Source organism: Micropterus salmoides, unplaced genomic scaffold (assembly GCF_014851395.1).
Source record: "Micropterus salmoides isolate LMB-PRFRI ecotype aquatic unplaced genomic scaffold, ASM1485139v1 Ms_hic_scaffold_22, whole genome shotgun sequence".
NCBI classification, from domain to species: domain Eukaryota; kingdom Metazoa; phylum Chordata; class Actinopteri; order Centrarchiformes; family Centrarchidae; genus Micropterus; species Micropterus salmoides.
In genome coordinates this window covers 7,213,309-7,238,179 of record NW_024041373.1, presented here as the reverse complement: position 1 = coordinate 7,238,179, position 24,871 = coordinate 7,213,309, and the positions used below count along the sequence as shown (strand labels likewise).

Below are 24,871 nucleotides of genomic sequence, written 5' to 3'. Positions count from 1 at the left end.
ATTTTGTACAGACCATTCGGTCAAAAATTTAAATTTACCCAATGCTTTGGTTCATGACCAAATACCTGCAACTACTGTACTTATTATCATTATTGATAGCGCACTAACATGCAAGACTACAATGGTGGAAATGGTTAACATTATACATGTTAATCACCAGCAATGTCATCACTGTGAGCATGTTGCAAAGCATGCTTAAGTACAGCCTCACATAGCCACTAGCATGACATTAACCCAGAAAATCTATAAAAATCTATAAAATCTGCATCTATTATTTAAATGCCATAATGATGCACTGTAAAAAATATTGCAGTTAAATATCCACACAATCTTAAAATCATAATAAATGTCCTTAACTCAGTGGTCATGCGTGTGACTCACCTGAACATTTGAACAAGTAATCCTTGCGATAAATCCATCCAAGTATTCTCCAAAATTCAGCACTTTTCAGCACTACTATTATTATTTTAAGACAGATTCACACAATGTTAACTTATTTAAACCTGCATTAACAGATTTTTTCCCCACTTTGGGACAGTGGGAATAGGCTATAGGACTGATGAAATTAAATGAACACCTTATAAAGCCTTATTTAGCCAACAGTTACATCTCTTTACACTTCACAGACACAGAGCCCTTTTTCACAGCAAAGGTAGTAAGAAGAGCAAAGGTGTAAATATTAAAAGTAATAACACCTGAATGGTTTTGTGGAGGCTTGCTCACTGTCACACTGTCATGGCTAATTGGGACACTTAAATAGAGCAGAGCCACGGTTTATGCTACTGTCTTCCGTGAAAAGGCCTATTAGCATTCACTTAGAGTCATGTTTCTGAAGACTTGACACATGTAAGTCAAACATTCCCCTTGCAGTTCTGTTTGTCTCCATCAAATCCTGGCTCTTGGTTGCTAATCAGGGAGCGCACACTGGGATTTTAGAAATGTTTTCGCTGGAAACAGCTGTGTCTGGAAACAATGCTGTTGAGAAATCAATCAAAACTGTAAAGGTATGGGCTGCAAAACTAACTCAACGAGTTGAGAGACGCTAAGATGCTCCATAGAGCTGCGGGGGGCTGTAGGGTCAGGATTGTGTGGAGTTGGCAAAGTTGTGTGCGCCATATTTGCTCTCTAGATTCATTCATTCCATAAACCTGACTGCAGCCTATTTGAGTGTTTGAACATGTTGCCTTTAAAAAGTGAAAGTCCATTGTTGCCCCCCCGGGAAGCCCCATTGTGAACAAGTGGAAAATGACAGGTTCCTGTCTGGTGTTCGTCAGCCTCTAATGTCTCTGTTCGGTCATCCAGAAGAAAACCAACATGCGGCACGTCCTACTGTACAGTAAAAGGGACGGTGACAGGGGCAGCGAGAAGTGATAAAGGCAGGAGGAAGGAACTGGAAGGAGTTGTGTTCACTGTCTGGTTTCCTGTACGGGTCAGTGCATCTCACATGTGAATGCACACCTGACACATCTTTGCTTGGTTGCGCTTTCGGCCCTGAGTTTTCTGTCTTTCCTTTGTTTTAACACTTTAAAGAAATAAGCCTGCTGTATAATACTTATTATACAATATCTTACAGACGGAACGATATCTTATCTTCTATATTATTCTTCTTTCTCCCTTCACCTGTCCTTGCCTACCTCTCCATGTAGGATGCTTTTGAAGTGCTGGCAGAGAGTTATGAATTCAACGAGATTGAGGGCCCATGCCTGGCCTTCAGGAGAGCTGCGTCTGTTCTGAAGAGTCTGCCCTGGGCAGTGCAGTGCCTGGGGGCCACTCAGGATCTGCCCTGCCTGGGGGAACACACTAAGGCAGTCATAGAGGTAAGGCCCAGAGTCAGCATGCAGAGTCCACTCAGACTCCAGCTGACAGCCAATCCATCTGTATTATGTAATAAGAGTAGTGTTGTCATGAGTCAGTGTTTAATGTGGGCAGCCATACTAAATGGATAGGACAGCAAACTTTTGTTTTCTTTTATTAGGGGCATTTTTTCCCTTTTAACTCATTGACAGTTTCACCACGCACTTTAAACCAAATGAACTCTATTGTTTGTTCAAGTACATCTTTCCAACATCTGTACTGGTTCCACCACATAATGCCATTAAATCAACTAAAAGTTACACCTTACAAATATTATTAATTCAATGAACAACATAAATCAACATACCTTCTTTCACTTTAAGCTACTTTTACAAGTTAAAGACTTGCTCCAAAACATTCAACACATCTCATACATTACATACAATACACAAAATGTGTATTAAGATTAAAATAGTCCCCAACAAATGCACTATTTCCTGCCGTAGGAGGAATGTTTGTTTGAAACTACAGTGCCCAGGAAAAATTAGGAAATTAGTGAACATAAAATAAAATAAACAATATATTTTCGACTTGTTTTTAAAGACATCATCCACATTCAGAGCCAGTGGGCTCAGGTGCAACAGACAAGGTAAGTCATAAAATCTTGAGAGACGATTTTGGTGTTTTTATGGAAAACATCCAAAAGACATTAGAGCCATAAGGAGGAGAAGTAGTGCATTTAGCTGTGATGGGGATAACTATGGGTGTTTAGAACAAACTGACCATATGTATTTTTATGGTTTGACTCTGAGTAGCCATTAGAATCCACTCTAACTGATCCAAGCTGACTGCAACTTAGAACTTTAATGTCTCAGAGGGGAAATTTGGAGCCAGGTGAACCATAGAACTATAGAATATACACAGACACAACATACATAAAAACATAATAAAAGTCATAAAATATATAATAATGTGAAATAAATGTTAAAATCATACACTGAAACAAAATACATCAAGTGGCAGCCTAACATAAAATCTGGAGTACATCTAGACATTATCATTCAACCCAATCATCAGTGGTTAAAAGATCATCACCGTCATTATGCACAGGAGAATTAAAGCTTCTATGAGGGAGCAAGGTACAAACTTTTCTTCACATCATGGAATGAGTATTTTATACTTTTTGGCGGAGTATTCCTTCAAATTTTGTGCAGATTGTTTTGTTGCACTGTTAAGAAGAATGTAGCTGAGTCTTTCTTCTTCTAGCAATACCAATCTGCACAAATATGCTCTCTGGAGTTGACACCGAAGTGGAATTTAATCTTGCAGAACACATTTGCTGTGTGTTATTGAAGGTTAAAAAAAAATTCAATGTTGAGTTCAATCTTTCAAAAAGATATCAAAAATAGTTTTGAAATTTCAAGTCCCAGACAGACACGCTAACAAAACTTGCCACACACATGAGCACACACACTGACAGGCATCACCCGTCTTTGGGAGAAAAAAAAAAAAAAATCTTATTGGGTCACTTGGCAATCATTCTCTCACCTACAGTCGTGCTCAGGGCAGAAATCATGGCGAGTTGTCAGGGAAAGTGTCAAGAAATGTTTTCTTGGAGAAAACGCCAAGTCCCTGTAGGAGAACAAGGTGAGCTCCGCGGTCCAACTCTCTGACACATTAAACCTAACATACACACGGCGGGTCTCAGAGCAAGTTTCAAAATCTGTCAAATCTGTCAGCACTGAGGCAGATTCATTAAAGAAAATAACACAAATATCCCAGGAGACCAAATTAGACTGCCTGTGAATGACCTCTCCCTGTTGTTCTTACATGATTCAGATGTACACCCAGCGAGTGAGTTTTCTTTTCACTAGGTTGTCTCTTTAAAAACAGATCGCGGCTCAACCAAAGAAAATGACATGACACGAAAAACAAAGTGAAACCAAACAGAGTAAAAACAAAACGCTTGATGTGCCTGTGAACATCGGAGTGACACTCTGTCAGCAGCGACTGAACCGCTCGCTGCTGACTGAACATCCAAAGTGGGGAAAAGATATAAACCTACTGACATGAAAGTCTGGGAGCACTGAGGCAGAGTTGGGGATGAATAGTCAGTATGTGTTTTCTGTGTGTATAAGAGACACTGTGGAGAAGAAGTGTGTCTTCCCCGGAGCAGGCAGTGTGTGGAAGCATTATCCTTGCGTTTGAGGTTGGCCTTAGCTTGAGGGTTAAAAAACAGAGGTGGACGGGTGGATGCATCATTGAGCAGTGAAGGCTGCTTTAAACTGCACTGTACACACAGTCTGGATCTTAGGTTCACTGGTTCATTGATACTAGATGTCATCCCTTCATGCACAAGCTTAAAATGCACACAAATATACAGGCTTTTCAACACTATCAACTTATAACATTTCCCCAGGGAAGATGGCTGATATTAATTAAATAAATGCTGCCTGATTTTATGTCTTCACATAATGAAGACAGTTAAAATGTGACCAGCAAATTAGCGGTGCTCTGCTCGGAGAGGCAGACAATTAAACGCGGAACAAAGTTGTTTCACAGCAAACAATGGAAGTTGGGGAAAACATTACCTTGGGCTTTTTATGAATGCCATAAAACCGGTATTAATCCCAGGTTTCACAACAACAAAGTCGTTATTTCTTGAAAAGAAATGGAAATGAGGACACGAGGAGCACCTGATTTAAGTGGAAAAATTTTTTCAAATGAGCGGCAATTTGAGGCCATTTATTAATTGCTGATGGAACAGAAACCAGAGCACAACATGCCGAGGCTGACACTAACTGTGTTTGCCTTAATAATATCCTCTACTTTTATCTTTTGCAGGAGATCCTTCAATATGGCCGCTCGTTTGAAGTCGAGAAAATACTCTCTGATGAAAGGTATCAAACACTAAAGGTCAGTAGATGAAAAACAACTCCATTCTTCATTTACGTTCTCCATTTTACTGCTTTAGAAATTGCTGTGAAAGTGATTTGCATGTGCTGTCTCTTAAGGACATAGAGCTCTTCAAAATGTTGAATGCTAACCCCTTCTGAGAAGAGCCTGTCATTTCAGAGCATGTCTTTTTGATTACGTTCTTACCTCGTTTCCTGCCAGCTGTTCACAAGTGTGTTTGGGGTTGGACCTAAGACGTCTGAGAAGTGGTACCGCAGAGGGCTGCGCTCATTCAGCGACATACTGGCAGACCCCAGCATTCATCTAAACCGGATGCAACAAAGTGGTACATCAACATCTCACAGACTCCACAAATTATATACTGAAAATGTGATCTCGAGTTTGCTTCTAAGGAAGACTCAAAGACCTAATCGTTAAATTTCTCCAGGGGGGCCCGCATGTCATTTGGGATTTTTTGTACTTTTTGGTCCCATAGGAGGCTCCTTATGTTAGCCTTGGTCTGTAATGTGTTTTCTCTAAAGTGAGATGAGATGTGACGAGCAGGGAGTTTACAGTGAAAACACGATGGAAAAGGCAGCAGGGGTATTTTTAATAAAAATCAGTGACTAGTGACTGCAAAGGGGGAAGCTCGCTGTGAAATTCCCGTGAGCTCTCATCAATCAGCTGGGCAGAGACGGCCATCAAGGCAAAGACAATGAGAGGTCGCTGACTTACAGTGGGAGAACTATGATTTATTTCACACGTTAGTGGTATTTGCAAAGGAAGATTTTGGATCATAGTATTTCTATGGGGAATCATCCTTCATTGCTTTTGTAATAATAATATTTAGATTAATTACAGATTGATTTTGGATGAACTATTGAACTATTAGATAAAAGTTGAGGTCCAAAATTAGCTTTTGATCTTTTGCAGTTTTTGATCTTCATCTTTGCTAGTGGCAGCCCATCAGAAGGGTTTATGCAGAAATGTGTTACATAGTTTGTGTGAGGATGGTGTAAGCAGAAAAGGTCATCGTGCTGAGTCACTTATGAGATTCTCTGATATTGTTTCTAGATTTGGATAAGCAAAGACGTATAAACTTAGCTGGAGGGATGGAGGCAATACAGTCTATATTTTTAGCCATGCTAGCATTGCTCTAGGTATGCCAATGTCAGTCTGTCGACTGGCTCACAACTTAGGTCCAGACAGCATTATCTCTACAACTATTGGATAGATTGCCACAAAAAGTTATGGCAGTCAACTGAATAGTTGTCAAGATATTTCAGTCTGGTGGTGGACTGGCCGTCAGGCTGACATTGCCATGCTGCGAGTGACGTCAGCAGCGTGGCTAAAAACAAACACATAATGATTTGGTTCAAGAAAAAAACACGATGGAGACTGAAGGAGGTGCAGTACAAGAAGTTATAGATTATATTTCCTGTGTGATTATTCTCTGAGGTGATAAATACTCAAATCTTATAGAAACAGCTGAGTGAACAGGAATACAGCAACCCAACCAACCCAAACATGTAGATATCAGCCTCAATTGTTGTCAGTGATAGAAATCCCACAGAGCATTTAAATGTACGTGGTTAAATGTCTCAGAGGGAAATACTGATATGCACCTTTTCATTTGTCTGCCTCATTTCTCTGCTTCTTCTGCTGCCCAGGATGTTGCCGGGTGCACATACTGTAACACTGCATGAGGTGGTAATTCAAAACATTACATCACACGGCTCGCAGGTTCCCATTCAGTTTGAAACTCCATCCGATAATGTATTATGCTGACAGACATCTTCATCAAACTGGTCATAATCCATCATTCGGAACACTGCAGTCTCTGCTTCGTGCAGAGAAATAATGTGAGCTTTTGACATGGAAAATGTGTTTGAACCCTGATCTCTCCACTGTATTTCGTAAATCTTGAAACATGAATTATGCCATTTTCTGTATTGCAGTACGGGCAGAAATATTATTTAATATTTTACAATTAATTGGAGGTGTAATGCTGCCTGGTTTGAGATAAGTAAAAGAGAATTGATGCTTTTGATGTAGCACAGAAAAAAGAAAAAAACAGCAAACAAAGTGAGATGCGTGAAATCAACAAGATACTCATCTATCCATCAATCATAATTTAGCTCAGTATCTACGGTGGCTGTAATCGTCTTGTTTCTGCAGCAGGCATGCGCTGACGGTCGCCTTCTATCAGCCAGCAGAACATATCACATTTTACCTTACTTTTAATTCACCCTGACTCTCCACTTCCCCAGGGCAAATGGCTATGATTGATGGCTGGCTCCCAGACTAATAACCACATGGTCTTTTCCCTGCAGGTTTTCTGCATTATGGAGACATCTCAAGGGCTGTCAGCAAAGCAGAGGCCCGAGCCCTGAAGAACATTATTGACGAAGCTGTCCATGTGATCACACCGGACGCCATACTAGCACTGACAGGTGGCTTTCGCAGGTACAAGACTTGTCTCTTCCTTTCAGTGTTCGTAGGGTAGTTTAAATCAAATGGTACTTCCCGTCCTGCATTTTTTTCTTTCCCACTATTGTTAAACTCATTTTGTGGTCTGCTTGAATCATCATCCTTATTACAAACTACTGTTACACACAACAAGTCACAGAGCGTGTGTGGGTAGAAGCAATATAGCTGGGCTCTTAAAGGCATCCTAGAGTTGATATGAATTAGTAGATCAAATGTGTTGATTTGACAACATAACACATGATCATGATCTCTTTGTTCTTGATCATAAAAAGACTGAATGTTGAGAGCACAGATGATTCGCAACATAGTATTGCATTTATGTTAAGACGATGAAATGCACTACATTGTCAGACTCAGACACTCAGTGAGTGCTCTTAAGTAAAGCAACTATTTGCTCACAGCCGGCGCCTCCCTGTGTCGCCACCTCTTTGTGCTGCTCTTTTTTTATGTGCAGTGCTTTGTGCCTGAGTAAGCTTGGAGCACTCCGATCTGTGGTGTTGTAAAAATCCAGCCATAACCGGTGGTGTGTGCGGTAAATAATTCAAAAGCAGTCTGCCAGTAAGGACAGGCGCTTGCCTCTCAACAGGGGTGACAGAGCTGCCACAGCTTAGCTGATGGTCTTTAATAGTGCTTGGGCTACAAACATTGCATGTTGTCTGGGAGAGTTCTCTTTTTGTTCTCTAAAAACCTTATAAAAGTTCCCCTTTTCACTGTTGTCTTCCAACATATTCCAGTATGTCAAAGTTTGGCACACAATTATCATAGCCTGACTTTTAAAGTGAGACAAAGTAACTTTTGCAAAACAGCTACCACTGTGGCAAGTGTCAATTAGCAACAATTTAGCAAAAGCTAAAATGCTAAGCAACTGTCACAATTAGCTCAAATGAAGATGAGTCATTAACTGTGTCCAACTGAATTCTACATACTAATTTAGTATGGTATAGTGTTTAACAGTATATTGCCTACTATGTACTAACCTTTATAGCGTCATGTGCAGTACAAAAAAACATATCTAACAGGAAATGATATAATACTTTTGTGCCACTGCCAGTTAAATTTAACCATAGGTTTCATTTACACTGGGGACGCTGGGGACATGTCCCCACCACTTTCTGGAATGGCTGATTTTGTCCCCATCACTTTTTTAAAGCATAATTTGTTTAAAAACGTTTTGAAATATAGCTTTCAGTTAAATAACAAATGAAAACGCTTTTAGAAAGGTTTATTTGCACATTAAGAAAACATGCAATGCAATTTAAATATAGAAGAAACAAAAGTGCATTGTCCAAAAAACAAGCTGCTGATTATAAAATGACCCAAAAACGTGCAGCACCAATCCGTTCTTTCCCTTTGAACCTGACAAAAGAGGAGGAAGACTAAATCATGCCTACATATGTGTTGCCTCAGCAAAAGTTGAGGAGAAACAGATCTGAAAGCAGCACAGAACGCCTGAGAGCTGTACTGACTTAGATTCTATTATATTTATATATTTCTATATGTCACGTGCTGTCTGAATTTTGTGTTTCCTTTTACGTAAATAAAAACATTTCCACCATAAATTGGTACAGAAACGTTCACCAGAATGCAGGAAATTAAGTATTTAATGATCAAAATTTCCTGGGAGAAGTGCCCCCTGACTGCTCTATGCATACATCTCAGCATTGAGGATATCTTTAAAACATTGTTTAACAATATTTTCATCTCATTCTCGTGAAACTAATATCGCAAATCGGGATATCTTGCAAGCTAAGTGTCTCTTAATGCCCCTAGTCTGAGTGCGTATGTCCCCACCACTTTTTAACACCCCTTGAATTTAACAGAGTGTTAAAATCACTAAATTTAAGTTTGTTCCCTCATAGGTGCCTTTGAAGAACTCCAAATCCTCTGTATCCATATGGCGCATGTATTGAACATCTTTATAAATATAAAACAAGACATTGTGGTGGTAGAAGCAGCCAGTCTACGTTTTAGAGATTTACTGACCACCAACAGCCAGCTTACTTCAGTGACCGCTGCAGTTCCTCACAGTCAAGCTGCTGTCCACACACCCTCTGTCTCCGAACATCTGAAATCAGGTCATTTCTAAAAGTAGGCTCACCAGGGGCTAACGTTAGCACACAACATAAACGACAACTGTGGAGTCTCCACAGTTGGAGTCGCATTTCCCCCTTTTTGGACCATCCACTGGACTAGCAGTAGCTGACCGCAGAGAGGCCAAACTGAAATCAACCCTCAATAAAATAGTAAAATAGCAAACAAACTGATCCCCAGATTGTTGAGGTTAAGGTAACTGTAATGTAAATATTGATTTTAAATGTAATCCCTTTACTAAATACAGATAAAAAGACTGTACGTCACATTACTATAATGTGTTACTAGGTAATGCTTTGTGGTCCAAAATTGTTGAAGACAGAGCTATAAAGTCAGAAAACTGACTGTATAATGCACAACAATGTGCAATACCTAAAGTTTGCTAACATTTAGCTACTGTTATAGCCACCTTAAGCTACTGGTCATACCAGAACAACTAAGGCTGTAGCAGTAAAACCATGAGCGTATTGATTTGAGCAAAGGTGGATTTTACTGCTTTTACAACATTAGTACATTTTGCAACTTTTCATTTATAAGAGGAAGATTGTGTTCTTCTTCCAAAAGTTACATAGTCTCGCTTTAACGCCTGGACCGTGGTATATGCTTAATTTGTCTCTGTGGTTGTAGGTCCACAACTTTCCTAAGTAAAGATAGTATCAAACAGCATAAGAAAACAAATCCAATATCTCTAATCTTCAGAAGGATAAATGGCAGCTGGAATGATATCTGATTATGTAAATAAATGCTCCTCAAGGGGAAAATGTGGTAAAGGAGATGAGGAAAGTGATTAGAGCATCATGGATAGTTAACATCAAGAATGAAGGGGAGGAACAGCACAAGATTTATGGGCCAGGAGTCTGCTGCAAAGCGTAAAGGGGCCTGTGAGAGAGCTTTTATGGCTTGAAACGTAGGGAGGTGAAGCACACATTTACTGCCATCACATATTTGGTGCAGGCTTGGGGAGTGTTACGTGAGACCTAATAGGAATCATGTGGATCTATAATTGAAGAATGATGACTTGTACATTATAAGTCAGTCAGTAAGTAATTTACCTTTATCTTGTTGAAAAGCAGATTCTCTAGACGTGATTTAAACACAGCAGGAGGCGTTGTAAGGCCTATTACACCAAATAGTTCATATGCTCTCTAAGACGGCAGCAGCCCCACTAATAACCCACTAATTCTTTTCAGTGTGACATTTGAAAATGTTCCCTTCTAAAGTCCTGTCAAAAGCTCGATTTAATTACCTATAATTTCCAGCGTGATGCAGAGTCTCTTATTAGCTTCATCTTTCCAGCCGATAGCCCTTGTCAAAATACACTTACTATATACCTCTTTAAATAGACATACTGGCAAATCTTTCATCTCTGGATAACATATGTACACAAAGACACATCTCGGCTCCCAAAAGTTTCACAGCATATGCGCTGTGCTCCGGTAAACTCAAGCTGTCATCCACTTTAGAGGGAAACAGCATGGCAAGGATTTGTTGATGCCACTGACATTAGCCTTATTGAAAGGACAGCTGTGGAAGGCGGGTGACAAGTCTTAAAGCGGTTTTGTTGGGGGGAGGATTAAAAATAGATTAGCCTCAAAAATACAGCTTCTGCCACCACTGTGTGTGAAAGACTCACGCGGTGTCAGCGCAGCACTGTATGTTTATTTCGGTATGAAGACGGTCCCCTCTGTGGATCTTTTTTCAAATCAGATTATCTAAAATACGACTCAAAGTGACACTGATGAGGGGGGTGTTGGGGTCTCAAATCCTCAAACAGGGGATGATTCCTGCTGCATTGTTTCCCTTGAACAACAACCGAGATAAGTATTCCTTATCAGTTTAGTCCAGAGTGTCATGATTTTAAAAACCACTATTATCTAACTTGCAGTGGAAAGAGCAAAACAAGCTGTCTGATCATGAAGTATAACCCATGCACTTACTGCTTTTTCTTGTTTTATGTTGTATCTTCCTGATTATCACCTTGTTTTTCTGTGTTAGCAACAAACTTAGAAAGCAAGTGAGATACAAGGGGAAATAAGGCATTAGTACACTCTAAAAAATAAATGTTTAGTCTCGACAAAATAAATAAAATAACGTAACAGTTTGCATTAATGATTAAGTTAATAATTAATAATCGTTATTGTAATAATTATAATAATGATTAATAATTTTGAGTCATGAAAACTTCTTTTGAAATTATATTGAACAAACAAACTATTTTGAGTTAGGGGAATTAGCTTTTCCTCCACAACTAAAGGCAATTTCTATTACCACTTACTTAATGAGTTGTAGCTTAGACACAAGTGTTTAAGTTGATTACTCATAAAATTAAGTTTCTCCAACAACATTTTTACCTTATTTAAAAGTATTTTTTGTGTTATGTACTTAATTACCATAATCATGAACACAGGATTTAAGTTTAAAACTATTGTAAAAATTAAGTTGCTCCAAATAGATATTCTTCTTTTAGAGGTTTTTAGGGAACTTTTTTATATATATACTGTGTATTGAACTGCAGTTGGGTGTTGAACAAATTATGTTTAAAACTATAAAAAAATTTGTAAAATGTTAACTCCACTCATTAAACATTTTGTAACCACAGCGACAAATTTCTAAACAATGCACACCAACTTTCTAAGAACCTGCAGTGTTTTTACACAATTTCACACAAAAATGGATTTTAAAAACCAACATAGTGCCTCTTTTGACTAAAATATGTATTTCTTTAAACATGATCTTTATTTTGTTGAGACAAGATTTGTTGAACATACAGAACATCAAAAGCAACTTGACAGAGAAACAATTTAAATTTTGTCTTGTGTTCTGTTTTTATCCTCTTTTCTCCAGACAACAACTCATTTGTTTTATAATCAGAAAATGCCCTGTACTGAGTTTCATTATTGCTCTGAGCTTCTCCATCATGCAAGAACAAATCCCGGATCTCTTTCCGTGTCACAGCCTGAAGCAATGACTTCAAAATAGAAACTGGAAGCTTCTGTCGTCCTCCTTACTGAGCACATACTCCACTGGTTTTACCACAGCAAACTGTTCCTATAAATATTAAGTTGTATCTAAATAGTAACCAAAAGACAAAATCTTTTACAATGCTAATGTCATATCAAACATCTCTTTCTGCAGGTTTTGTACAGACATAAAATGAAGTGAGCAAGACAAAAAAGCCAGTCTATGTGTATGAACCAAATATTTTTAAAATGGTTAAATGTAAATGCTCCGTACTTGTATAGCGCCTTTCTAGTCTTTTCGACCACTCAAAGCGCTTTTACACTACATCTGCATTCACCAGTCACACACATTCATACACTGAGCCTAAGTGCTAATATCCAGCCAACAAGTCTGCTAACACACAGTCTTACTGTATTATTTGTCCAAGCATGTTAAGTGGGGGAGAGGACTTGAAATCCTGAAATCAAGGTTGAGAAAAATAAAGTTATCAAGCCAATTTTATTAAGTTAGTACAACTTGAATTTAGTTGTAAATTGACAACTACATTTGAGTTTAAATTACATGCAAAATGAAGTTGATCTAATTACCAACATTATTATTTGAACACAACTCATAAAAATAAAGTTTGCAACTTAGCATGTTTATCTAAATCAATAAATTAGATTTTTGCAGTTAATCAAGTGAAGGTAACAGATTCCCTGAATTACTTTTTAGAGTGTATGCACAAACCTGTTTCTTTCCCCCTGACCACCCACTTTTATCTGAACGCTCTTCTTCCTGCAGATGAATGCATTCTTTGAAATTTCCAGCAGCAGCAAACACTTCCCACATCTGTATTATTTATACATGTCGCCCTGTCGTCCACACAAATTTGTAAATAACCATGTATATTTTATAGGCTTTGTGCTGAAAGAATACATAATTTAGCATTTTCCCTCACGCAATAAAATAGGAGACTGGCTAAATTCAACTGCTTTTCTCTGTGTTGCACTAAATTGAAAGAAACACAGGTGGAGTAACCGTGAACAGTCCATTAAAGCTAACCCTAACCCCTAACCCTAAAACCAAGTCTTGACCCTAAAACTGCCCTTTTAATTTGAGAGGTCCAGCAATTTGGTCCTCACAAGTATAGTGGAATCCCCTCAAACACAACCACACTTCAACAAAATCAGGTTGTTTTTGAGCTGATCGGAGGTAAGCTGAATTTATGCTGGTGATCTCTCATCTCTCCTGTTTTGCTTTTTTGCTATTCATGGCACACATTTATGCAGTGCACTCGAGTGAGTTTTGCCAGCGCAGCAAAGGCTAGCAGTGAGATTCACTTAACGACTTGAGCACACTGCACAAGCTGGAAGTGTTGTGGAATCTCAGCTTTGCCAATTAAGGGTCGGAGGAAAGTTGCTCGTTCAGCAGACAGAAAACTGTGATGCAGTCATAAATAGCTGTGTCCTACCAGTCAACTCATTAACCAAGTGTCAACTTTTTACATAAAGGCCTACATGAATATCAAAGAGTACAAACACAGGCGTAAAAGTGAGTTCTCCCACATCTTCTATTATTTTGGAAAGAGAATAAATTATGAACAGTCAGTGCAAATTAAATGAGTGTGACTAAAGCAGTATCTGCTGAGTGAACCTGTAAGCCAGGTTCTCATTCTATTAATGCCACAGGGGTGCATGCTCTCTGCCATTAATGCTAACCATTAACATTGTCATGCCTTGTGGGGCTCTAATAGCTGTTTTCTAATACTTCCTTGCTCCCTGAATGAGCCACGATGACCTTTGAAGCTTTCCCACAAGCCATTCACGGCCTCTCTCCATCCCTTTAATGTTCCTCTCTCTCCCTGCCGTCACTCATTTGTTAGAGGCAGCAAGGAGATATCAGACATGGAGCTTCGTGGCAGCTAAGTCTTCTTTGGAGCCGTATCGCCCCGAAAATATTTTGTCATTTCGCTTTGTTTTTTAGCTTTGACACTGGCTCTTACCTCTGTATGATTTTCGCCTATTGTTTAACACAAGCTTTGTGCGTGTTTGCGCGTGTGTGAGTAGGTGTTGGGTAATGATCAGTTTGAAACGATGCCTGGCCCTTTGGCAGGTAGCTCCGGTGTAGGCTTGAGCAGATCACAGCCTGGCAGCGGGAAGCCTCCGATTTTTGAGGATCAACTTCATTACCCGTGGATGGTGTTTGGTGTGTGTCTGCATTGTTCTGACTTTCATGACAGATTCTGGATTGTTTTAGCGGGTTACTATAATCACAAGAACCCACTGTTTCTTTTCATCATTCCATCTGACTGAGTCGTCATAGAGCCTGTATCAGCATGCAGTGAGTGAAAGGCAGGGAAACACCTTAGACAGGTCCTTCACAGGGTTCACACGCATGCAAACACATTCACTCTCCTATTTACACATTGGAGCAGTTTGCACCTCACAAGCAGATCAAACTACATTTCCAGTGAATCCTCTTAACTAGCAGATACACGTTTCTTTGATCATTTGAATAATAAATGAAAACTACTGAAGTCAACAAGCGTTACTATTTCTGTGAATCTGGGTGCAAGCAGAAACGCACACAAGAGCTCACAGTGTATACACATGTGACTGGAGGTGCATATGCAACCTTGGCACAGCATGGACCAATCTGGACAACTTGCTGGAGCAGGATGAATATTGTGCTAGCAGGAGGAATACATTATCAGCAGGGTAGGTAGACTTCAGTAATATACACTCAAATCAGCTCCTCTCATGACCTTAAAAGCACATATGGGTATATGAAATATGGATATGCTAATATAAAATATGCTTTCAAGCACAGGGGATATCTCGTGTGTATTGATTTCACATTTCAGGAAACAGTCTGTGTTTTTATATGGATGATGCAAGTCAAGATGGACTCAAATGTCAGACTTTTTATTGTGAAGATGAAACTTTCATACTATCAACTGGTTGCTGCTGTTTACATTCACCCCATGCAAATTCAAAAAATGCAATGTAGAATGTTCAGGGTGTAAGTTATGCGTGTCTGTATATATGTATATAAATAACTGTATAGTTTTATTTTATATGTTACCATAATTTAAGACAGGCCTACACTTAATTATGTGTTTTGTTTCATTATGCAGCCTTGTGCTGTATAATGACAAATAAACAACCATGTACCTTGAAACATGTAACTTCATGTCACCATGTGTTTTTAAAGTTACAACCAAGTAATGGTATTTTTGCAACTAAACATTCATTAGTGCAATTAAGTGTGTCTGCCCTGTGGGTTGCATGTAATTTTTCTTAGAAAGGTTCCTCAGAATAGGCAGTTCTAGAAGATTTGTGACATAGCGAGAACTTGCCGGGCTAGTTGGTAAGCTACTGTGGCTTATTATATATTAATAATCAGTTCTGTTAGTACACATGTTTAAGTTTGTGTTATACATATGTATTTACATTGTATGTACCCTTTGTTCTGGTAATAACATTCCAATAAAAGAAATACTGTAGCTGGCACGCTAACCGCTAACATGCTAACCCACCGGGAACATAGCAGCAGCCCTCAGTCTCACCAGTTAGTCACTAATGGGACAGTGAGTTCCAAAGTTTATTCAAGAGGTGCAGGCTATGGGCACCATCAACTCTTGTCTCAGCTGTCTGCAAATCTTGTTTCTTTTGTGGAACAGTTTCTACACTGGCAGAGGAAGTTAAATACAAGTGGACTGCACAACACAAACAAGTACAGCTTATCCATTTACTCCAAAGTGTGAGGCTGTGACAAGGTAGCACAAATCAACAGAACAGTACCTCTAGTTCTTTGAAACTCACAGCCTGGCAGTATATTTGGGTGTGGCAAATTCACACATGGCTAAACATACTTATTTGACATGCAGAATACAATTTTCATAACCAAATCAGGATTTTACATTTTCCTCAGCCTCATTGCATACTCTGACAGTGTTGTCCTAAAAGAAGTTTTCAGTGGAGACACTACTTGAATTCTCAAGTGAATAGATATTGCTTATTGGAACAAAACTAATCTGAACCTTGAAACCATAACCCTGCTTTAACCATAGTCATATTTTTAAGTAATATTTCTAATCCACTGTATGGGAAAGGGTTACTGAAATAAATAGTCAGACATCATTCAACTAAAGCTGCATCTTCAGAAATGGAGACATTGCTGTCCTGAATAAAGCTTTGTTAACGCTTGTTGCAATGTTCCCGGCTCAGGGGTTGAGACTAGGTGCCCAGTGGGTGCATGTGGCATTTCATTTTAAGATGGAGTTTGACGTTTTTTCTCACAAGTTCAAACAGGCACATGACATTAGTTCACTACAGTACAACTGAAAATACTGCCACAAATACTGATAAAAGCAAATAACATAAATCAAGAAGTGTCATAATTAAGTCATTTCTACTAGTAATATCTCCCAAGATTTTTAAAAAGCTGGCCAGTTTATTTTCAAATGCCTCAAAAACAGGAGATCTTAAAATGTGATTTTTGAGTAAATGATATTTCGCCAGCAATATCAAATTGTTTACAGAATATTAAACCTTCGCTTCATTAGAAAACATTCGTTGTTCCAAAACTTGACTTCTTTCTTTACAGGGTTTGTATAATGGCAATAAAGTTTGTCCAGAAATAGATCTGAAGATATGATTTTAAAATTCATTACAATTCATCCTCTCCATTAAGGGGCTGTATCACAGAGTGGGCAGCCATGTTCGGTCTGTAGTGTTCTCCTGGTGACACTAGTTCACATCTTGCTTCTTCACACGTCTTGTTACTGCTACGTAAAATGCGTTAAACATAAACGCCTCTGTGTACGCCACGGTGTCTCACGCTAGAATAAATAAGGAGTGAATAAACTGGAGTGATTTGAAAACTGTGTTGTAACTGATTCAGTGGGCTGAATCAGCTTCAGTGAAGCTTTGGTGTGCCTTTTGTGTACGTATCTTATGCAGAGGCAGGGTTTCTCTGTTGAGATTTTCACTGTATCTGTCCCTGCCCGATAATCACTTGATAATCACTTACAGTACTGAAACACCTCTTGCCTGCAGTTGTGCTGACGGAGAAAATGCATTGTGTGTGCGCAGTCAGGCTCCATATGGCTCTGCTTTATGACACTGATCCAAGCAGAAAATGATGATTCTCATAAAAGTTAAAGCCCTGACAGCTGAGGCAACAAAAGGGAGCTTTTACACTTAACAACTTAGGACAAATTACTTGTTTGAATAATGAAAAAAGTCAATGCCATTAGTATGGCCTGTGCTTTTAATAGTTCCGTCTGCTACCTTCCCTCTTCATCAGTTAAGGGCTTTGACTAAAAGATAATTCTTTTCATTATTTCCTAGACACAGTGCGTGGGTAACAGTGCTATGTCTTTATCTCCAGGGAGAAGGAGTTTGGTCATGACGTCGACTTTATTGTGACCACACCTGAGCTGGGGAAGGAGGAGAGTCTGCTACCCATCATTATTAATAGACTGAAAAAGCAAGTAAGTACGTTGTTGTTTGCACTAAAGTGAAGTAACCATCATTTCAGAATAAAATGTAGTGCTTTCCATACAACTTTGATAATTAGTATGCAGTATTGGTTTAAATCCTTAATTTTAATGTATTTAGGAAAATCAAACTCCTGCTAAAAATTTTTATAGGTTATATGGCAAATACAAAGGCACAGGCTATGATATCTGATTGCAATATATTTCACAAGGAGCTGGTTTTATCAGCTCTTCATAAGTTCAAACTTAGCTGTACGTGTTTAGTTTTTGGAGATTTGCAAATCACTAGATTAAAATGTGTTGCGCCTCAAAGACTTCTTATGCAGAGATGAGTTGTCACTAAATATTCGTATCCACATATGGCCAGATCAGACTGTTGCGTAGCTAACATCAGCTCGGTCATATCTGCAATACGTGACCCATTTAGATTGAAGAGTAAAATAGCTAATATGTATGTCTATGGTCAGCATGTTTAACAAGGATGTAAACAAAATAGGACAATATACCTCAAATTACAATATGCCTTGTCAATAACATTATGCTAAATTACAACAAAACAAGCCTTACCTCATGTTCTTTGGCTGGTATGTAACAACAGTGTGATGCTATATTAAAGTCCTGTTTACATAGTTGATTGCTTTTGTACACCAACTGGCACAACCTGTTCACAAATTACTAAAGTCTTTACAAGCTAAAAACAATCTTGAGTTTATTGGTGAAACCAGATTTAATAAATCTCTAGTTTGAAACTAGCTAGTGATCAAATCTTAAGCAGTAAACAGACTTATAGATAGCTGGTGCAACCCATCCCAGGTGTTTATGTTATTGTGACCCCTGCACATTACTGTGTCTTTTTCATACAGTGGTTTTCAGTTTGTACTGTTTACTTTGCATCTACACAAAGGACACACTACCAATACACACAGAAACATGTGATCTGTGTCTTTGTCTTTACCTTGACCCAAAACCAGTTTTTAAAGTTGTTGCTGAAACCATTAATTGCATGTGTGCTCTACTATCAGATTTTTTCATTCTGAATGAATGGCAAAAGGTGGGAAAAGTGGCTGTGAATAAATCTGTCATAATTTCCCGGTGATCATCGTATATTATATGTGATTTGGAATTGATAGCACCACGTAGATATATAATAAAAACCTCATAAATCCAAAAGTCAATCTTCCATTCATTGTCAGGATAGGACATTGTAAGATTTTCTCGTTTTTGCCTTAAGGACACATCTCTGACTGCAGTGCAAGCAGTATGTTTCCATAATAAGGCATAAAATCGTTCACTTTTCCATCATTCAGAACTGTGTCCTTGAAAACTTATGACAGCCTTATTTTTGCAGAAAGAAAGGTGCGTGGTTCTGCCGATTTAGTTGGCTTTAATGGAAAGACATTGGGAAAAGGTGAGTGAATCAGGTGAAAGAGAAATAGTACAATTTAGTAGGTTACTTTAAAAACTTTTAGCTGGGCTTTCAGGGACCATCGGCACCCCTGGAGTCCCTTTAATGGAAAATAGATCCTTTAATGGAAAATGGGCAAAAAGGAGAGGCGTGTGAGAGGAGAGAAAAGGAAAGGATGCATGTGCAAGAGACAGACAGATAGGGGCTGAATAAAACAGAGCGAAAGTGAGTTGAAAGTGAGAATAGTGAGAAAAGGTGTGAGTGAGAGATAAAACACAGACAGATGATGGTAATGGCAGGCTATGTTTACATACAGATAATGGTTTAATTATAGGCTGGACTGAAATGATGACAGTTATTTGCTGCTAATATCACAGCAATGTGATATTAAAAAGTCTGTTAAAAGCTGCTCAGCTCTGTACTCACTGACCTGGAATTCAGTTATATTTTATGGTCTTCATTTTATCTGACAAGCATACATTTGTGATGTGCTATTTTGTGTAGCTTTCTATTGCATCTGTTCCTATTTATATTACTTTGTATTATGTTATTGTGCTGTTTCTTTGTTTTGACCTGCCAAGGGTCTACAAATGTGAATTAGTTTCAAGCTGTAATCTGGTATATTGCATCAAATGGTGACATTTATGTTTTAAACTGTACACAGCCCCTTTTAAATAAAATAATAAATAAATAAAACAATGCGTTCTAGAAGAGTCCAATTAAAATTCAGCGCATGTTAACACATTTATCTAATTAGGCTACATTAAACTGAGGTCTTAATAACAGGAATTGTGCAAACAGAAGTCCAGCTTGTTCATATTTGCTTTCAGCTTGTCCAGATATCTGGCTGTACAAGATTATATGAGAATGTAAAGTTCAACAACAGCACTTTTTGCTTTCAACAAAAGGAGGAAAAATGTAAAAAAGATTTGTTGTGTGCAAGCATAGATTCAGCCCCAGAGAGGAGAAAACTGCCAAGTCACTTTAATGTCTGCCAGTTCATTTATACAAACATTGATTGGATGTGCAGTTAGATAAATGGCAAACATCAGAAGTAAAGAAGTAACATTTGTATGGTTGTTTTTCATCCATGCTTAAGGACTTTTCCATTTGAGATTCTTAAAGATCAGCAGACTTTAAAGCAGTAGTTCCTTAATGCTATCTCTCGTGCCCCCCTTTTGAAGCTGAAAAGATATCACCCTACCATCCAACGCACATGTTTATCACGTTGTTATTAACCCGTAACATTTTTGAGGAAACTAGTTACATAAAGGAGCCAAGAAGAATTTTAATAAAATATCAATAACAAGAACATGAAGTTTGTTATTCCACATGTTTCTCATTAGTTTCCGATAAACGTTAACTTTGCTTTGAGTTTTTACATCCAAAAGACAAAAGGCTATTCTGCAATATTGACAGTGAACTGAACATAGGCGTCTTTATATTTTGGATTTGACTGCCGTGTTTGCAACATGTGCTCCACCAGTTTTTATTTTCTCCTGTCAAAAATAGGCCCATTTTTTTTTTATATAGCAAATAACCAATGATAGAGTAGTCTGGCAAAAATCTTTTACCTGGCTCACCTGACTTTTGCCAGACTGTAACTTGATGTCATCCGGCAAGCCGCTGTGGTGGCCAATCAAATATATGGACATGTCCAGGTAGAATGCTTTGTAATGCGAATGCCGTATCTTGTTGCAACAAAAAACGTAGAAAAAGCTTGGCTTGAACTCTCCTGTTTGAAAACAAAGTCTGTGTTTTTCAATTAAAACGCTATCTGAAGCAGAATATTAAAATTAAGCGTGAGCTTATTGAACAAGTACCAGAAGTGAGGTATCTGGGGATAATTTTAGACTTCCAGTTAATTTTTAAAAGCCACTCTAAAAAGATTTGCAAAACGATCAAGGCTAACCTTACCTGTTTTAAGATGATAAGAAAATGCTTGACATTTGATGTTTCTAAATTCAATGATACTTTCTTGTCTGTCTTATGGTTTAACTACCTGGTCCCAGGCCAATCAGTCAGTGATTAAATCTATGGAGTGTTTTTACAATCAAGCTTTGAAAACCCTGGACAAAAAGCAAGTTAGGTACCATCACTGTCGCATTTTAAGCAAATACAAAGATTTTAAGTTTTGCAAACTTTATTAATTTTCATTATGTAAAGCTTGTATTTAAATGTTTAAATGGACTTGCTCCTCAGCCTCTCTGTGAGTACATTAAGAAACTACAGAGTGGCAGCAGATCCACCAGAGCAGCTTCAAGTGGCGATTGTAAAGTTTCATTTTGCAAAACTTCTTTTGCTCTGACGGCCTTTTCTGTGAAAGAAGCAAAGTTTTGGAACTTGCTACCTGAACGCTTGAAACCTGCTGCAAACTTAACCACTTTCAAAAGAGAGGCCAAGTCCTGGTTGGTTCAGCAACAAACTTGTACTCACGTCTAGTCTATTGTTGTTAATGTTACATGTTTTTCATTGCTTTTTGATTTACTAATTTTACTTCCTTTTATCTTGTGTTATTTTCTTTAAAAGCCCTGGTGTTGCAAATTAGCAACTGCTAAAAACACTATGGTACACACACTGGATTGCTGTTTTCAGTTTATCAATGTTAGATATATCGGTCCCTAATAAAATAAACCATAAATAATAAAAGATAATGTTTGTCACCATGGTAACTTTCCAGAGTTGTAAAATCACGCCGTCCTCCTATCGCTAATCAGCAGTAAGCCTTCAGTTTAATTTCTCTGTTAATGAAACTGGACTTTCTGGATCATATTTCATTGTCTCACTGGTACCCGAAGCAACATGCCCCCACCTACAGCTATACAGCTCCTTGCAATAAACCCCCCACCCCCTCATTTCTTACAATGTAGTCGTGTTGCGAAGAGACAACTTCGCATGGTCTAAACTTAACAAGGAAACAATAAATGAATAAATGAGACAAAATGAGTCCACTACTTATTTATTACTTATTATTTACATTTTGTTGTAACACACAACATCAAATTAAATCCCCTCCCCATCCAAACAAAGAAGACTTGAATCTCACTCAGTCAAGATGGCAGTGAAGATAACAAAAATGTTTTTGTGGCCTGCCACTGAATAGATGAAAGTCTAAGCTTTTTATAACAGGCTCACTCAATAAAATATGTTTTTTTAAAAGGTGTGAATCACCGCAACCAGGAGAGGTCCTTGAGCATACAGACATAAATATGGACAAAAAATATTAGGCTGATGGGTCTAGTAGGATCCGAGATCAGCTGTGGACAGACACACGCATAACTCTCATGAGGCAATGCAAATACATTATGGATAATGTCACTGACATAAAATGTACAGTACATTACATTCTGTAAAAAATAAAACCATGTGGAAGGACATTTCTTTGTCAACACAGATTTCTCCCCTTAGATAAATGCGTAGTTGCAGAGGGTCATGAGAGGAGACAAGTGTTTGATGAAGAGCAGGACCGCGCTGTCTAGTCTAGCTGTCGGCTTCTTTTTGTCATCAGCTGGTTTAAAAATAAATCCCTCTGTCCTTCTTCCTTCCACACCTCCACATGCCTCCACTCCTTCAGTGGTCCATCCTGATGATAATTACCTCCTACTTACTGTATGTCACCGCGGCGAGCTCTCACCACTTGCAGCCACTTATGTTCACTATAGGTAGAGGGAACGAGGTGAATGTGCGAAAGTATGTGTGAATGTGTGGGGATAAGGAGGTAAAACGGATGTGAGACAGTGAATTAGGCGGGTAGGGCAGGTGTTAAAAAGGCTTTAGGAGCCCAGGAAGGGACAGTGTGATACGAGCGGAGGCTTTCTTCTCAGCAGGCTGGATGGAATAGGGATACGGAGGGGAGCGTTCTGCAGGGACGAGGACACAAGAGACAGTGATTAAGTGGAGGTAGCAGAGGTTGACTCTAAGTCGTGTAACCTTGTCATCTGCAATCAAGCCCCTGGGGGCCCACGTGTCTTCACTCAGGCCGAATATCATGGGCAGTCTCTGTACCCCCCTCCCAACCCTTCAGCACCCCTCTTCAGCCTGCAGGGAGTTAAAAATACATCCATCTAGAAACGTCCTTGTAAAAACGGGTTCATCATTTTTTTTTCTCCCCCCAAACAACCCCCCCCACCCCCCACCCCCCACCGTCCCTCCTGCTGATATTCTGAAAGCATAACTTGGGGGCAGAGGCAAGGTCAGCCACCAGCTTCTGTGGCAGACAGATGAGATTCAGCTTGGCCCTGGTAATAGCAACGGAGAGATGGAGAGGGCCATGTTTCACCCTCCATCCATCTATCATCACACTCTCTAAATACTGTATAAGTGCTGCTTTCTGAAGGCTGAGCTCTGTATGCATTGCCACCATTATAATGCCATTCAGCTCAGGCTTTATTGTTCCGCATTTGGTCTGAGTCAATGTGGTTAGGGATGGGAGAGTTTTCCCTTTGGTTGAATAAATGATTCAGGCAGAGCTGCCCATACAGCTGAGGTTATTTTGCAGTCACACAGAGTTAGTCACTTTGAGATCTAAATAAAATCTGAGCAGGAAAGGCTACTTTGACTGACATTGAGAGGACACAAATATAGACACACAAACTGTTGCACTTTAATTTCAGCAATCAGCCTCTTTCATTCTGGAGAAGCTCTGAATCAAAGTCAAAGTGCAGTTCAAACGGTCCTGGCTAACACGCACTAATCTGCGCCTTGACGGCGGGTTGTGAAGTCTCTTTCCGTGAGTCAGAGAGAATGCGAGATGAGATGAGAGCTCCTGGCGTCCCTGACAACATCGCGCTCGTCCTCTGCGTACAGGTGGCCTCGCCGGCTGCTGCGGCCACTCATCTCGCTCTCTCAAGAAAAGACCCTGAGTAAATAATCAAGTAGAAAAAATAAATAAAAAAGCTCAGCTTTTAGATCACAATTTTTAGAAGTCGTGTTCACTTGACTTTTTTTTTTTTTTCAGTGCTCAGAGGTGATGCTTTGGGGTAAAGATTATCTTCCCGCTGTCCTCCTCTGTAATTCCCTCTGTAAACAGTTCTGGCGGAATAAGCTTACTCTCAGATGCTCGCTGACATTACCTGCTGCGTGGGAGATGATTACAGAGTGCTATTGGCCTAAACAGCCCCCGGCGATGCTGAGATGGGGAACTTCATGACATCCTGTTTTTGTGCTTGGATTTGGGAGTGTATGCGTGTCAGACAGATAGTAAGAGACTGAGAAAACAAAATCAGCGCGACTACATTATGCGTGTAGGCAAGAGGGCCGCGAACCTCAGTGAGTGAAGGGCATCCATATTCAGGAACTTAATGGTCTGTGCAACTGTCACCATAACTCATTAATACTTTTCTCTGAAGGGATGAAAGTGATTCAAGGCTGAAAGAAATGCACTGCCAGGAGGAGCTGAAATATCTGCCAGAATAAGAAGGGACCTACGTATGCGGCCTTGTGTATGAGACGGGTTGCAGACCTTCTCCCACAACTTGTCTCAAGTGTGGCTTGCGGGGATTTTAATTTCAGATTAGTCAGTGTTTAAGTGCTTTTATGCTGCCATTCTGGCCTCATTATCTAAGTGGGAACTGTCACTGCCTTTAGCTAAGCTATTACTGAATGTAAAGGGAACTTCAAGAATCCCTCTCCCTGCCTATTATTGGAAGGTGAATGGTTATCTGTAATTGCAGAGGGAGAGCGGTCCAGGGGTGCAGCGGAGGGTGTCTGCAATTGCGCGACAAACCAGTCCACCCCTAAAGATAAATCAG

At 39.2% G+C, this 24,871-nt stretch overlaps 1 protein-coding gene across 1 annotated transcript in view; it reads left to right on the top strand.

The window, feature by feature from the left end:
• The window catches only part of dntt (deoxynucleotidyltransferase, terminal), an 80,874-nt gene that overhangs the window by 16,976 nt on the left and 39,027 nt on the right, over positions 1-24,871 (top strand). Inside the window, exons 4-8 of the mRNA XM_038737051.1 lie at positions 1,647-1,817; positions 4,639-4,710; positions 4,912-5,035; positions 7,023-7,155; positions 17,608-17,710. Coding sequence (XP_038592979.1) covers positions 1,647-1,817; positions 4,639-4,710; positions 4,912-5,035; positions 7,023-7,155; positions 17,608-17,710 — 603 coding nt within the window. The remainder of the gene's footprint in view (positions 1-1,646; positions 1,818-4,638; positions 4,711-4,911; positions 5,036-7,022; positions 7,156-17,607; positions 17,711-24,871) is intronic.